Source organism: Tenrec ecaudatus, chromosome 1 (genome assembly GCF_050624435.1).
Source record: "Tenrec ecaudatus isolate mTenEca1 chromosome 1, mTenEca1.hap1, whole genome shotgun sequence".
NCBI lineage: Eukaryota > Metazoa > Chordata > Mammalia > Afrosoricida > Tenrecidae > Tenrec > Tenrec ecaudatus.
In genome coordinates, this window is record NC_134530.1 from 39,869,339 (window position 1) to 39,886,103 (window position 16,765).

At 54.4% G+C, this 16,765-nt stretch overlaps 1 protein-coding gene across 5 annotated transcripts in view; it reads right to left on the minus strand.

Annotated features, from left to right (window-relative positions):
- Positions 1 to 6,636: 6,636 nt before the first annotated feature.
- Positions 6,637 to 16,765, minus strand: part of FBXO42 (F-box protein 42) — a 113,833-nt gene continuing 103,704 nt past the window's right edge. For all 5 annotated transcript variants that reach the window (XM_075551025.1, XM_075550987.1, XM_075550996.1 and 2 more), the window contains 6 exons: positions 15,897 to 16,050; positions 14,942 to 15,052; positions 12,782 to 12,878; positions 12,272 to 12,328; positions 11,632 to 11,748; positions 6,637 to 11,206 (listed from right to left, as the gene is read on the minus strand). In XM_075551025.1, the coding sequence (XP_075407140.1) occupies positions 10,091 to 11,206; positions 11,632 to 11,748; positions 12,272 to 12,328; positions 12,782 to 12,878; positions 14,942 to 15,052; positions 15,897 to 16,050 (1,652 nt within the window). In that variant the 3' untranslated portion in view covers positions 6,637 to 10,090. The remainder of the gene's footprint in view (positions 11,207 to 11,631; positions 11,749 to 12,271; positions 12,329 to 12,781; positions 12,879 to 14,941; positions 15,053 to 15,896; positions 16,051 to 16,765) is intronic.

The window sequence follows — 16,765 nt, forward strand, 5'->3', positions numbered from 1 at the left end:
GGGTCAAGAAACAGGTTGACAGCCCCTAGCAACGACCAAGTTCCTTGTCTGTTCTAGGGGTACAGTGGTGACCCAGAGGGCCCTGTCCCTGGAGCGGAGAGTTGAGCACTGAGGCTGTGAGCCTCTTTGGGCTGTGAGCTCCCTGCTCCGCTCCAGCACTGGGCACAGGGCCTCTGCTTCCGAGGCCGTGATCCTGGACAAGTTCCCTAACACGTCTGCAACCGGAAAGTGTGTTGTTGAGAAGACAGAACGAGAGGCGGTGCTGGAAAGTCCCCAGCGATCAGAAGGGCAATGTATAAGAGCTAATCTCCCACGAAGACCTGCCCAGGGTCAGCAGGAACTGTTGTTAGGAGGCACCGAATCCTTTGTGACGCACCGTGAAGAAGGAAATACCACCGGGTCCCACACCCTCAGCTTAAGTGTTGCTGCGTTTAGCTCCTTGTAGCCACTGTGTGGCTCCATCTTGTCAAGGGGCTTCCTCTGCCCCTGCTCTTCTACTTCACCAAGACTGATACCCTTTTCCCGGGGCTGGTCTCTCGGGGGCGGGGGGGGGGCACGGATACTGAAGGGACAGACATGGAAAGAGAGAGATATCCAGGAAGACAGAGCTAGAGAAGGCAGAGAAGTGGCAAGGGAGAGTCAGGTACCTGCCTGGAGAAAAGCCGAGAGATACTCACGCAAACTCAGCATAAACACCTACCCGTGCCGCCGAGCCAAGGCCGACTCACGCCGACCCCATCTACGTTTCAGAGAACACAACTGCCCGGAAGGGTCTCCCAGCTGTCACCTTTTCCAAAGGCATCCTGGTGACTGGGGGTCTCACAATGGGCTGCAAACCCAAAGGTCTGTCGTTCGAACCTACCGGCCACTGCTCAGGAGATAGATGAGGCTACGTGCTCCTGGAACGGGTCACAGCATCAGAAACGGCCAAGGTCTACAAGAGCTGAAGTCTCACCATCCTGGCCTCTAAGGCACATTGTGCCCATACTTCTTCCCAGACCCATGTGTTCGTTCTGTAGTCAGTATTCGTCGCCAGCACCACAGTGCAGACACGGCAATTCCCCCGTGGTCTTCCTCATTCAGAGTCTAACTTTCACACGCACAGGAGGCGAATGCAAACTCCATGGCTTGGGTCAGGGCATCTCAGTCCTCAGAGAGATTCCACTGCCTTTCAACACTGTAAAGAGGTCCTGCACAGCCGATTCCCCCAGTGCAGTGCACCGTGGGGTCTGCTGACGGCAGCTTCCATGAGCACTGATTGTGGATCCAAGCAAGACGAAGTCTTTGACAGCTTCCGTCTGCCAGGGCATTCCCCTTTCATTCTAGACACAGCCTCCGTCGAACATGTCGCCGCCACTCCCCCTGTCCTTCCACCGACGAGGGACGCAGAGAAATCACACCACCTGCGTGATCGGATGTCACACGGCGCTCGGGAGGAAAATGAGACTCAGACCCAGGGTGACCTGGCTGTGAAGTTCACACCCACCTAAAGGGGAGTACTTGCCAATATCCCAAATGAGAAGGCAAGGAGGGGCAGGGGGATCAGACACCTGAAATGGGGAACCCTGGAAGGAAACGGGGAGAAGGCTGACCCCTTGAGGAAACTATAACCAATGTCACAGGCCATTCTATGTATGGTTTATTGATTAGAAAACGGATTTGCTATGTGGACCTTCACCGAAAACACACGAAAAACGTGTTCAACCAATAAAGGACATTCCTGCTCTGCCAGATTGGGCTTTGTGATCTTAACGCTTTTCCTCCAGGTCTTGGGTAAGGGAGGAAGTGTCCACAGGGCCCTGACCCCCCAGGGAATAGGGGCCCCAGCCTGCGTGCAATGTTAGCTCAGTTCCTGAGGCAGCCTCCCAGGCCCCAGGTACTCCCTCCTTCGGTCTCTGCTCCTCAGGCCTGCCAGGATGCCTCCCTGAGCAGGCTGGAATGAGATCTGTCCCTGGGTCTCCCTGGCTTGGCTTGCAGTGAGGGTGTGAGGAAACCATGAATTTGGCAGTGACCTGGCGATCAGAGGAATGGACATGGAGAGAGAGGCGGCTCAGAGTTGTCAGTGGCAGGAGAATTAGGTTAGAGGGGTCAGTTTTCCTTGCCCTCTCGGAGGACACAGGGGCAGGGGGGGACCCCAGTGAGCAGTGAGATCTCCAGTTACCTGGGGAGCCAGCTGAAAACATGGGCTCTTGGGCTCCATCTCCTAGGTTCTGTCAGGGCGGGGGAAGGGGGGTCTGGGCACCTGCACACCTAATGAGAGCACTGGGCAGTTCTCAGGTCGGGGGTCCACAGACCTTGCTTTGAAAAACCCAGCTCCTGTGATGTACTCAGAAGCACGTTCCGGAAGGGTGCTGGGGACTGTTTTGATCTATGAGCTCTGTGGTCCAGCTACGGAACAGCATCACCGATGACCCCGTTTCTTCCCATTGTTCAGGTCCTAACTTCTCCCAAGGCCAAGTCCCCTGGCGAAGGCCAGCCATTTGCTCGGTGCTGCCTGTGCACCTCAATGCAGCATGACAGCCGGGAGAGGTTTGGGGTCCCTCCCCTGAGGAAGAGGGTGGAGAAGGGGCACTTACAGGGGACAGGCTCGGTGGGTGGCAGGGATGTGCTTCAGGGAATTCCCCAGTGCCAGGCCCCGTGGAGTCAGCTGGGGAAGAGCTCAGAAGGCCACAGGGGGTCTGGTTGTCCTGGGTAGGTGAGGCACTCTAGGACTTTAAGTGAAGGACATGGTCACAGCTGTACGGATTTAGCAAGCAGGGATAGGATGGGACTGAAGCGGTGGCAGTGGGCTGAGACTAGTGTCAGGGAGGCCAGGGAGGAGGCTGCTGCCACACTGTGGCTTCCACAAAGCGACAATGGTGGTGGAACAAGTGGGAGTCATGAGAGATCCAAGGCAGGATCTCACGTGGCAACGACCAGTGTGGTGGCCAGCTGAGTGGTGGGGACAGCTAGGGAGGAATTAGTGAAGAATGGGGGGGGGGGGGGCGGGGAGACAGAGGGTCGGTCCATGTGGGAAAGTCCAGCCCCACTGCCTCCTCACCCTCAGTCACAGAAGAGTCCAGGTCTAGCCCCAACAGGGCCCTGGGGTGCCCAGGTCAAGGGCAGCAGCCTTGCCCAGTTCACAGGTTCTTTCCTTTGCTCACCTGATGCCAGAATGCACCTCAGGTGACTTGGCAGTCAGTGATGTCCCTCTCTGGGATGGAAAACACAGGAGGAACTTGGGGTCAGGGGTCAGATGAGGCTCCTTTGAGGGACTGGGGGTGGGGCCACCCCCACTCTCTTCTGTTCTCACATAGTGGCCTGGGGCCCTGGCTGTGGATGGGAATGACCTAGTCCTGAGGGAGGTGACCAAAGAGAAGAGGCCTGCAGGCCACCAGAGAATGAAGTTGGGGCCCAGGTGGCCCCAAACGGCATCAGGCTCCCAGGAGAGGGCAGTGATGGGCAAGGTGACATGCTGCCCAGTGTCCCTGTGGGCTGAGAGGTATCCTCCACCTGGAGCTTTAGGACTCTGCTGGGGATGGAGCTAGACTGTGGTAGCTGAGAGAGGAAGAGGGGAGGTGGTGAAAGGCAGGAGTTAGGAGCAGGCAAACGGAGGAGCAAGGGCCCCAGGGGCTGCACCCTCCTGCTTCCCCTCGGGGACTGGCCTAGAAGCCCACTGGGCTCCCCTGCCCCTCCCAGGACAACCTGAGGCAGGCCGCCAAGAACCTCCACTGCTCTGTAGCAGAAACAGCAGGCGGAGGGGCTTCTGATAATGTCGGTCCCCACTGCAGTAACGTCCCCTCCCCATGGTCACAGCCTCACGGGCCTCACATGCCTCCCTCACACTAGCCTTTCCTCTGCACTTGGAACCTGTCAAGTTCAGGCCTGCCTCAGGACCAAGGCTGCCCTTCGCTTGGAATGCTCTTTCCTAGCTGGCTCCTTAGTGCCGCCCCCATCACTTTGTGGACACATCACCATCTGGAATGAGCCTGCTTAATTGTTCTCACAGCTGCCTGTCGCCCACTTACCCCAAGAACAGAATGTATGCTCCACAGGGCAGACTCAGTGCCGGCACACACTGGGGAGCTGGCAGCTGCCGAGTGCAGCAACCAGTGCTGGCAGGACACTCTGCTGCTCACCAAAGGGCGATTTTCATTAGACATGGTTTGACTGTGTCTGCTCCCCCTTGCCACTGCCTGCCTGGCCTCTGCCTCTTTCCCTGACCCCACTCCCACCCCTGCCACCCAGGCCCAGTCAGGCTCAGACCACTGTGCCTTTGCCCAGGCTGTTCCCTCTACTGAAGCACCTTCCCCCACTCCTCCTGGCACTTGCCGGATGCTCCTGTTTCCTCTTTGGCTCCTGGGCTCCCAAACCTTCAATCTAACTTCCCTGCTACATGGGAGGAAGATGCATTTTCAATCCCAGACTCCCCGGGTTAAGAGACGGAGCTACATTTCCTGGTCTCTGAGGCGCGGGGATTCCACGCAGACATTTTAGTCTAGTCATTTCTCATTCACTACAGCATCACAACTCAAATCTCTCCCAGGCTGTTGCTCTCCATCTCTGGCCTGAGCCCAGGGGCTGATGTTCTGTAGTGGTGAGGGGAGGCTGCCTGGGTGGCGCACCTTCTCAGTCCTGCTCCAGGGAGCATGGTCCCCTCCTCGGCTGCCCAGGGCCCTGCCAGCCTGGAGCCAGCTTGGGGACCTGGCCCGAGGGGTGATGATCCCAGGAGATCTGGTCAGTCCTGGTCCTTGGGGATAAACTGGTCCTCTCCCACAACCCTCTGTGCCCTTCTCAGGCATGGGGGACGTCCATCTTTCCTTCTAGCTCAGGCCCTGTGGGGGGAGGCTCAGGGGGGCAAGACTGCAGTGGGCCCCACTCCCTGCTGTTAAAGACAATGGACGCCTGCAGACATCTATTTGGTTCCAGCAGGTGGGGTTTACACCCTACTGATGATGGTTCCTGTGGAGATCTAGGGAACAGGTCAAAGTTAAGCCGCCATCCTAAACCTAGAATCTGCCCATCTTGTCACATGTATAACCCCAATCCCTCCCCTTCCTATTGCGTGTATGTCCCTAGATCACCCCCCTCTCATTACTGTATTACCTATAGGACAGCCCCTTCCAGTGACGTATGTCCTCACCTGTAATTAGGGGGCTTGCATGTCCCTAGAGAATATAAAAGGCCTGGGCTAGCATTAGATCTCTCTCTCTCTCTCTCCCTCCACGTGGACCATCAGCGGGGCTGAGGTGAGCATGCTACCATGAAATTTGTCTGACTCCATTTATTTCAATACTTCTATCTCTCATGCTCTCAATTTAACTCTACTATGATCTTTACTTATTATCGCTGTACAATTGCACCTACCGGACCCGTAATGATATGTTAGGGGCTGGCTTCCCCTGACAAGACCCTCGGACCTGTCACTATCCGAGTGACTGACTGACTCTGGAGCCCCCGCAGGGAGGCATTAGCAGCACCCACCCAGTGTTTTAGTAGGGCAGGCCGGGGCAGGAAGACAGCATCTGGAGGGTGCACTGGCCCTGGCCCTGGCCCTGGCCTAGCTAGTCTGTTGGTGGCATCTCCCGGGCTGTGGAAACTTGGGCCTTGGCAGCTCTGCTCAGCCCAGGTGGTGAAGCCCTAGTTTGTGGCCAAGCTGTAAGCGTCTCCAGGGGAGTCAGCAGATGCTCAGGACAGTCCTGGAGGAAACTCCGGACCCCTCTTCCCTAAGCGCCAGGCAGACAGGCAGGCTGCTTCTGCCAGGTCTCGCAGGCATTTACTTAGGGCATCGGTTTGGCTGGCGCACGCTGACAGAGCCTGGGCTCAGAGCCCGGCTCCTGGGGACATGGGCTTTCCCACAGCTGGGGGCAGAGGCAGAGGGGGAACAAGGGCTTGGGGACAGGGAAGGAATGGCACACGTCTCCCCAGCCTGACCCTGTTCCTTTTCTGGGCTCAGGCTCAAAGCTGTTCACAGGGCGCCCTCACATGGCTCTTTTGGGAATTGCAGCCATCCAGGGAATGACTGACCAGTTCTTGAATGGCGTCAGCCGACCCACATTCGAAGCAAGCTTTAGTGAGCTGACTGCTGAAACGGAGGCTCAGGGAGGGGGCGCCTTGACCCCGCTGCTTTTGCCTTTGTCGTCACCTTGTGACTTGGGAGAGCCCCTGTGGTACACCTTTGATTTGGGTCTTCTGAGTCCAAGGAACCACCCCCAAGGGTACGGGCAAGTCCCTTAGACCCCACCTCCACCTCCTTTACAAATCTGCTGTGAAAATCAGCCCTCCGGTTCCCTCCTCCCTAATTCACATCTGACTGAACACAGGTAGCAATGGCGAACTCATTCCCTCAGTCCAGCTGGCCCGCTTTGTTGGTAACCCTGGGGCGTGGCAATGGCCACTGAGAGCAGAGGGCAGGCCTTGGCTGGGATGGGCAAGGAGCGGGCTGTGAACAGGCAGAGAAGCAACGCTAAAAACTAGTCCCATGGGGCAGCACAAGCCGACCCGTCTATAGGAGGTGGGGGTGGTGATTGTGTGTGTGTGTGTGTCCCCGTCAGTCTGTCCATCCGTTCCGCCCATCAGGGACCTTTTTGTGAGGCAGAGCCTAAAGCGCATTGTCTGGAGAGTTGGCGGGATGGTGACATGTAATGAGACAGTGAAGACAATTCTGCCCATTTTGTTTTATTGTTAAATTGCTAAAAAGTCATGGGGGGGCATTAACAAAAATGAAACCGACACAGATTGGAATACCAGTGAAATCACGTTTTTCACTCCTACGCTGTTACATGCCTACAGTGACTACCTCAGGGGAGGCCACCTGGGACCCTGAGCAGGGCAGGGACATTGCTCGCAGCACCAGCTTGGCCGGGCACAACGGGTGTGCACCGGCATGAACCCTGGTTGGCAGGAGGGGAGCAGCGCAAGTGGTCAGGGGTCCCGAGGTTTGTCTCATCTCAGTCGAGCGGGAAATGTGAGGGGCCACTTATGGGTGAGCATGCAGACCACGCCTTGGGCAGCTCACTGGGCGGCTGTGCGGAGCGCGCTCAGACCCTCCCCGCGGACCTGCCGAGACCCAGAATGCCACACAGCAGGGCACAGCACCATGCCGGGGTCGGGGTCGCCACAAGGGGAGGACAGACAGCAGACAGACAGCAGACCAGGAACAGCTCTTTTTAGGGGAAGGGAAGGAGCAAAGCAGAAGCCACCCCCTGGTGGCGCTCTATGCTCAGAGGTGAAGGCAAGGCTGAAGTTGGCTTCATTTCTTCCCCCCGCCTTTTAAAGATGAGCATTCCCACACAGTTCCTAACAGAGCCGATCGTTTCAGCTCTAGCTACAGAACTCAAGTGTTAATATCAAACCAATCTGCAGAGCTGGTTGGGAGGAGCCTAAGCTGGGTGCTGCCTGAAAGCAAAATGTCGTCTGCTCCAGGATGTGGGGCCAGGGTGGGGTGGAGGGCCCTCCTTGTCACAGAAGCTGGACAACAGGAGCTCCGAGGGCGGCTTGGTGGTCCGCACAGGTGGCGTCAGTGCGACCGGGGCTCTCAAAGGCACACTTGCAGGAATGGAGGGGGTTTAAAGCTTCAAGTAGAAACAAAATGTACTTTAAATACTTAAATACTGATAAATATTTGTTTTTAGGTGCTCCTGAGGGTTTTCTCAGCAACTTTTAAGACAAAATCGGTGACACATCAAAAGTGGAGTTGCAGCTACATCTGACGGCACGGAGCACCCACGGCTCTGTGGCTGCTCCCTCAGTGGACACCCCTGAAGTTCCACCGCATCCACGGCCTCACGGGCACCAGGGGAGACCATCGCCTGCCTTCTCAGAGGCCTGCTCCCGAGGTATGTGGCCCGGTGCCCAGGAGCCAGAGAGCCCACCACCACCAGGGGAGGTCGGGCAGCTTCTCAAAGAGCTGTACACGGGCAGCCGTGTGGGTAATACTGGGAGGCCCCGAGTTCACTGCTCTCTCAAAATCCTCGTCTGTGGTCCTGCCTGAGTGGGCAAAGCAGGCCAGGTGGGCAGCTTGCTTAGGAAAGGCCAGAGCGGAAGGAATCAATTACAAAGTGGAGATTCTCAACATGGGCTCCCATGATGTTAGAAGGAAAGGGAACTGAGGTTGGAGGCGCTGTCTGGGACCAAACGCCACATCATCAGCAAGGTCAGGACGGCAGTAGGAGCCCATTGCCGGTCTCACTCCGCTCATGGGCCACAAACGAGCGCTCCAGTGGGGGAACAGTCTTTGCCAAGGCGGGACTGGCCAGGGCCCAGGGTAGGGGTCTGGGGAGCCAAGGGCTGAGCTTCGAGCAGTGGGACACCACAGCAAGCACCCGCACAGGCAACAGTGTCTGGGACACAGACACTGCCCTGGGAGCTGGCCCTCCTCCCAGGCTTGGCACGGGCGGGCGGAGGGCGGGGGGTAGCGGCTTTCCCACTGTAAAAAGCAGATGGTTTGGGGAAAGGCTTCAACATGATGCCACGGGGAGGAAAACATCCTTAGCATCAGACAGACTGTGAGGTGCTGGCAGTGAGCCAGGAGCCAGGGCCAGCTGAACCGGGCTTGTGCTTGGGAAAAGCTAACAAGAAAAAGGGACTGGGGGTGGGGGGAGGGGAGGAGCGTGGGGAATGCAATGTTTTCAAATCTCAATTTAAAGTCTAAAGGCAAAATAAATAATCCTCTTACAAGCCACATGTTACGTGGTGCCATTTGAAATCTACTTATTCTAGTGTTTCCTGTGTGTTGTGGAGTAGTGAACTTGTGATTTCTTGTACCACCCAAAGAAATGCTTGATTTGGAAGCACCTCAGCTCTGTCTGAATGAAGAGAAAGTTTAAAACTGAGTCGTCCCCCCCCCCCCCCCCACCCATGACACAGGGACAGGACAAGCTGGAAGTCTGGAGCTGCCTTCAGGGCCAGTCACTCACGACATTCAGCCTGATCACTGGTTCACAAGCCAGGCCAGAAAACACACCTGTTTGCAGGTGACAAAACAGTTCCCAGTAGGAACTGCCATCCATCGGGGTGCCGCTCCAGGATTGGCGTCCACGTTCTGTAAGAAGGCCGGCCAAACGAAAGGCTGTCCACAAAGGAGCAACCAGTGTCGTCTAGTGCGTTCTGCTTCTCTCATAATACAGGTACCTCAGAATTCCAGACTGGGTCCCTAGTGACACCGAGAAGAGGTCTAGTTTTAGCCTGTATCTCATTTTTCTAGGCACCTGGGCTTTGTGAGTGAAACCGTGAGAAAGGTTATAGGGCTTAACAAATCCATGGATATTAAAAAAAAAAAGCCTACAATGGAAAAGGTAGCCTCCAAGGACCAAGATTTTAGGAACAAAAGGGGAGACATAAATGTGTTTTTTAGAAAATTGCAACCGAATATGATTGTCAGAAAATGCCACAATCAGACACCAATTGTTTTCTGAGACACGCTGGGGGCACTCAAAAGGCCAGTGGACCATGCAGACAGGCGTCTGGCACACAACCACCACTCCCCTATGATCCTGGCACACAAATGTCAGAGCCAGCCGGGTCCCTTTCCTCAATTATCAAGGGCAACGTGGGCAAGACAGAGGGCAGGCCCTCCGAGTTTTCCCAGGACCGCTGGGGCTTTCTGAGGAGAGGGACTGGACTAGGCAGGCTGACTAGATAGGTTCCCTTCACCCCGTCAGAACCCGGAAACCCCCACCTTTATGCTTTGCACAGGCCCGCCGCCCTCTGACTCTCAAAGACCATATCAAGATTTCCAGGGGCTCTTTGGGGTCTTGTGGAAAGTTACTGAGTTCGTCTGTTCCCTAAATTCTCGGTCTAGTTACCAGCAAAGTAGAAAAAGGCAGCACAGCCTCTGCTAAAACACAGCAACAATTTTATCGGAACCAGGACGGAGATGGCTCCCCTTTTGTAAACAGAGTAGGCTATAGAATATATATCTATATATTTATATATACTTTTCTTCTGGCTGGAGAGTGGGTCCCAGCGTGAAGTGAGGGAGGTTAGGGGCTGGGGTTTTGGTGCCTGGGAAGAACCATTTTGCTCTTTGTTTTCCCAATTCTCAGTCCAATGGCTGCACACTGGAAAATCCCAAATGAAGAGCCACAGAAAGGGAGGGGGTGCGAACACATCATCTCTTAGCGCGCACGAAGTACAAGGCGTTTGTCTTGGGGTAGTACTTCACATTCTGCTTCTTGTCCATGAGCCCTCCGAAGATGATGAGCTCCCCCCTGCCCTGCACCACCGTGTGCAGGCTGGTCTCTGGAGGCCCGACCACTGAGCTGCCGTGGAAGACTTTCCATTTGACCTGCCCCTTCTCCTTGGCGGCCTGAATGTCCAGCACGTACATCTGCATGGGCTTGCAGTTCATACTCTGGTAGAGAGGTTTGCCAACGTTTAGGGACTGTGGAGGGTGGTGGCCCAATCGGCGGGCAATGGGAGGCAAGGAATGTCCGTCCCCTTGGGCTGGCCCTGGGCGGGGGATGGGCAATGTCTCGCTGCTGCTCAGACTCTGGTTCCCAGGGGAGCCTGGAGAAGACCCGAGGGGAGGGCTCAGGGCCGAAGAGGCTGAGGGGCCTTTGGATGACATTGCTTTGATGGCTTCCAGACTCCGCCGCAGGGCCCCAGGGGAGACGGCTCCTGCAAGGGCACTGGCCACGTGCGGTGGGGTATGCACGCCATTTGTCTGTTCTGAAGGGAGTCTCACACTTGCCCCCACTGTCCTGTTGTCCACACCATCTGTGTGATTGCTACTGGAAGCAGGTTTGAGGTCCCAGTTCACATCTACTGACCCGAGTCTCAGGTCTTTCTGATCTGGCAGTGATCCTCGTCGGGAGGCCACAGAGAGTCCCAGTTTCAGGTCATACCCTTCGGCGGCAGATGGCGTGCTTGGAGAGATGGCCTGTACAGGGCTGTCCAAGGAGGACCCACCGGCAGCTGCTGTTCCTGGAGACAAACTTCCACCATTGAGGATGGGAGAGCCATCTCCTTGGGCAGGGGAAAGACTCCCTTCCCGGGAGCCGGAGGGGGTCTGCCTTTGAGCCCTGGGCCTCAGTGTCCCCCAGCGGCCGTTCACACACGGGGCTTCATCCAGACTCCTTACTGGAGACTGAGAGCGGTACTCTCGGGTTTCCGGAACCAGGGCTGGAGGAGTGGCACTGATGGGTGATGGGCGAGAGTTCAAACTGGGGCTGAGTGGGGCTCTTCCACTGGGAGCCTGGCTGAAGACCACCACACACTGCCCCACCTGCAAGACAAACAAGCACCATCAGCCACGAGACATTCTACAATGACCATTTGCAGCATGCCAGGCATTTTGTAAGTCCTTGAGATATAGGGGTGAAAATGAGGCTGGAAGGGGAGACAGACGTGAAAACAACCCATTGCTTCTGTAGGGCGTGGGCTATTAGTATGAGTTACACCCAGAAAATAGAGGTAGGACTTAAAGCGCCCTGGAGCAGTTTTCTCAAAGTGATGCTCAGTGGGACTCACATACGTCAGCTGACGGAGCTCAGACAGGAGGGAAAATGCCCAAGGAGCTACGGCTTACATCCACCGCTGTGATGACAGCAAGGGGCTGTTAGCTCAGGGTATGTTTCCTTTGTCATCGGACATACTCATTTGGTTTTATAGCCAGGACCCCTCGCTGCTGGCTGCCAACTTCTTGCTTACCCGGCAGGCTGGGTGGCACCACAGTTCTGGGGCCCCATGATCTTCATTTTCCACCTTGAGTGGCTGCCAGGCCCAGGGACCCGAGTGCATGTGCAGCAACCAGGCGTCCTTGAAGAGCTGTAGGAGAAGCATGCAGTGCCTGTTACCCGGACAGCGAGCGCCTCGAGGCCGCGCCGCCTGCCGTAGGAGTATGTGGATTCTCAACGATGCGCAGCGTCCACTCATGAGCCCACCCTCCAGCCCCCAACTCGCCACCGGGCGGGCCAAGCATAAGCACCACGAGTCTGCCTGTGGCTGGACACGTGCATATTTGGGGACAGGGAAGAAGTCTATAACTTTCCGGATTGGCATTATTGCATAGGTTCCATGCAGACTGGCTGCTCTCAGACTGCTTTTCTGTTCTACGTCACTGACAAAATCCTCTCAGGCATCTTCACGGCCTGAAGGGAAAGGGCAGCTAGGAAGAGGACAGGCAGAAACACCCAAGAGCTGAATGCCTCCCCCATTGAAAGCATTCCCTCCGCTCCAGAAAACTGGAGAAGAGGGAGACAAAGGCTCCCCACGTGAGTGGACCCGGCCTCACAGAGATGGTCTGAGCACACTGATGAACCGAGGGAGAAGTCATGCCAGCAACACTCACGGCATTGGGGCCACCGCACCCTCCAAGGATCAAGATGGTCGCTTCATCTACAACAATCTGGGGAGGGGAAGAAGTGTCAAATAAGCTGTGCAGATCACAAGGGCTCTGGCTTCGGGTGTTTTGGGGGTGTATAAGGCTAGCCCACCCTGTCCCCAGATGAACGTTAGCATAAAGCTCTCCGTTCGCCCCAAGCCTTGTGAACCCTGATCCCTGAAAATAAATTACTGATGAGACCAGGAATGGGTGTGTTCTTTGTGGCTCAAATATTGACATGAGAGTGCCAGCCACATAGAATGCACGCTTCTCTTGAGAAAGGAAGTAGCAAAGTGGATGCTCTGGGGAGAGACGATCTAAACCCACGAGAATTACGTAGAACCCATTCGAAGATGAAAAATAAACACCAGCAAAAATAGTGCACACTGGCATCTTACCTGGTGCCCTCCTCCCTCTCCCGTCCAACCTGAAAGCTGCTATAGTGTTTGCTGAATAGTTATTTTAATTGCTGAGCACCTGAGATTGGCCACCTCGAGGGTGAGGACTGGGGCCGGCGATGTTCGGCTTGGACCAGGCCCACTGCTCTAGGTCCAGGACCCACACATCGTTGCTCCTGTGAAAGAAGGACAAAGCATGAAGGAGGTGAGTGACTAGGCCACCTGTCCACTTGTACTTTCACACGGAATGCCTGTGCCAGGGAGGCTTCAGGGAGCAGGGACCACTCGACTGGCAGAGTCCAGGGGCTCCCACACCCGAAAGACTGTTGAGGAAGCCTGACTCTGCAGCCTTGAGCAGTCACTTAATCAAGTGTAACTCTGATCCCCAACTTGTACAACGGAAATACTTCTACTATTCTGAATAACTGGCGTCACTGATTGAATTGTGCCCCACCCGAAAATACATCAATTCGGCGAGGCCCCGATTTCCAGTATTACATGGTTGTCTTCCGTTGTGTAACAGCATGCAGTTACTCTCCATTTTATGTGTTGTACACTTCCACCTTTCTGTGTCAACGAGGGAAGATCAGGGTGAGTTACAAGAGGCCAAGGCCTTCACAGGCCTCACGGTACACTCTTACAGGAGAGGAAAGAGCAGAGACGGGGGCAGAGCTGTGAGTGGGTGTGCCCTTTGGGCCCAGGGTTTCTGTGCTGAGAACCACCTAGACCCCGAGGAAGACTGACGCCAAGACACATGGGGAGCTTCAAGGGGTAGTGGACCCACAGATGTTGAAAGGAGACAAGGACCTTCCTCCAGAACAGACTGAGAGAGAAAGCCTTGCCTTAGGGTTGGTGCCTAAAAGCTTACTTCTCGGTTCCTAAATTAATTTCCGAGAGAATAACTGTCTGTCTGTTAAAGCCCTGCGTTCGGTGATCCAGTCACAGCACTGGCTCACTAAGAGCAGCTGATGTAAATGAGGTTACGTGGATAATTACATGGATAACGAAGCACAGCAAAGTGCAATGCTCACAGTCAGTCCTTCCCCGGTCTTCTTCTCTCTCTTCCCTCGGCCCCATCTGGAGCCTCTCAAGCTTCTGCTCGCTCCACTGACCCAAAAAGCCTCAGCCACACTATTCTCAAAAGTAAAAGCGACTTGGTGAAAGCAGAAATTAGCTACCAGTTGAGCTGTAGTTTTTAAAAAACAAAATCCACAAGGAAGAGAAAATTGTTTAAAACGCAACTTAATCCATGTCCAGGAGTCCTAGGGATTTATCAACTCTAGCTACAAAACACTAACTTTCACAGTGGCTAATGAACGCTACCAGGAGCCTTGATGGCACAGTGGTTAAGCATTGAGCTGCTCTGTTAACTGCAGGGTCCACAGTTCAAAACCACCAGCTACCCTGCAGGAGAAAGACGAGGCTTACTACTCCCGTCAAGAGTGACAGTCTTGGAAACCCCAGGGGACGTTCTATCCTATCCTATGTGGTCACTATGAGTCGAAATAAACTCAAGGGCAGAGAGCCTGATGTTCTCTTGTGTGGATGCTACAGCTTTAACAAGGGCAGATAGAGTGTCAACCCTCAAGGGACCAACACAGCAAGGAGAAACTCCTGGACGGCAGCCACTGTTTTGTGGATGGCAATCATTTATTCACACACAAGAATATCAAGTAACTCCTCAAGACCTGAGCCCTGTCATCTGGAGGCAGCTCCACACTGGTTTAAAACAAGGTGATGAAGGGGGTCAGGACTGGTCTGTAACGGTGTCACCGGCAGCACATCGGCTTCCTTTTCGAGCTGGCTTCTGGCTCGAGCCTGAGTTGGCTGGGAATAGCCGGAGGAGGAAAGGACAGCAACGGGGTAGGGAGCAGCCTCACAGAAGGGTGTCTCCCCTGACAGTTTCCTTACTCCTGCTTTCCTCCTGCTCACTCTGCCGCAACCGCCTCCCTTCTCTAAACTCCAGAGCAAGAGCTGGGTAAGCAAGCAAAGCAGAGAGGCCTATGCTTCTTGGGCACGGGGCCCTCTACGGGTAGCGGGGAGGCGCCATCAGAACTCGATCCTACAGAACAGTGCTGTGGACCGAACAAGACTTCCAGGTAGCCTTGACTTGTAAGCAAGCTCTTCTACTGGCTGGTGCAGGGCCAAGGGCTCAAAGACAGGCAGGGGCGCGGGGACAGACCCCTGAGAGGGTCAGGAGAGCCTGCTCAGGAACAGCAGACAAGCCAAATGTACTTACATTTGTCGGGACCCCAAGGAGCCACCAAAGACAATCATTTTATCATCTATCACACAGGAGGAGTGACCAGCCATAGGAGGGGGCCCATGGGTTGTCACAATGCAGTTCCACCTAATGTTAAAAAAAGAAGAAAAGTGGAAACCAAGAAGCCAACATATCTGCGCCTCGTGTTAACATGTTTACAGTGGAATACAGGAAGCTGACCCCCATCTAACATGACAATTATATCACCCTGGGTAGCGATACTGTTAGGACAATGGATGGAGGATGGTAAAGGTGTTTACGCCTTCCACGTTCAAGTTCTCAGTGTGCACAGCCGTGGTGGTTAGGGGAGAAATGAGAAGACAAGACACTACCATCAGGCTCCTTGGCTGCTTCAGCCTAATTAGCGGGAGCTGGCTGAGAGCACACACCTGCAACCTCCCCCATGTACAAGCCCTGATCGGCAGCGGCTGCCAAGAACCCTGTACTGAGTGTTCATGACAAGGAACAAGGTATGCTGTCATTTAGAAAAGACATATTTGAAAAACAATTGAGAGACAGTCTTGGGACATAGCAGGAGTAGGGAATCATCTGGATCTACAACACTCCTGGGAAACCGTGAACCCTAGATGACGAGCTCCCTGCTCTTCAAATGGCTCATTCACTTTCCTTGGAATAGAAATGCATTTCTTCCACTTGTTCCCTTTAGACTAAGGGTTCTTATACTTAGGGTCTTGAGGGTTCCTTTAAGTCCTCCGACATCGTAGCACAAGCCATAGACATAGACACACACACACACACACACACACACACACACACACACACACACACACCACACCCCCTGCTCTGGGAAAATAAATGAGCTCATACTTTAAATCAGACTCAAGGGATTCTTGACAAACAAACAAACAAACAAAAATGATTTAAAATCTTCTACTCCAGAGTTTTTAAAAATCTTATCGTTGTGGCTTACCAGTTTTTAGAGGGTGAATAAGTGTGTATCTCATCAAAGAATCTCTCTGGTTGGTGTAGGGGATAAGGGCTTGGCCGTGTCCAGCCACCAAACAGCACCAGCAGGTCCTTATACACGACCAGCGTCGCTCCAGCTTTGGGGGAAGGATAGGATCCTGGGAGAAGTCAGCACCACCGTTAGGATTCAGGCCCACAAGCCGCTAGCGGTCCCTACCCCCACCCAAGTCCCCTGGAGCAGAGCGCCTCGGCAAGCAGGAAGGGAGCAGCTCTTCAAGGCTCGGTGTGAACCGGCTCCAGCAAAACGGGAGTCACGGCACCAAGAAGAGTGGCTGCTGAGGGCCCCCAGCTGGATCTCTGAGCTACACTGACCACACCTTGAGGAAATAAAAACCCAGAAACTTGCTGCAAAACTACAGGGACAACAAATGTGCCAGAAGAGCCTGTCTTTGACCAAAGCAAGTGCATTTTCCCCAATCTCTTACTCTGCACACCACCTCTAATTTGCTCAAGACCACAGCAATTTGTTTTAATACCAAGGTGTCAGTAAATAGTGGACTAATAAAATTGTTGTTAAAATTGCATAATCTATTTTTCTTTTTAGAAAATTTTCATAATCTATTTTTCAAAGGAAATCTTAAGCTGAAGGAATTCCAACCCTGGATTCATCTGACAGTGGCTGAAGTGTTCTGGTTTAACTGGACAGCTTGGCACCCTCTCATCGGGAACAAGGGGTTATTGGAACATGGCGAGAAAAGATGGCGTTACTGGACAGAGCCAGGAGGGCGGAAAGGTGGGTGTCTTCCTACTGATGGAACTTAAGGGTAATCTGCTTTATTGAGAAAGTACCCAACCTCAGAATAAGGATTGAAT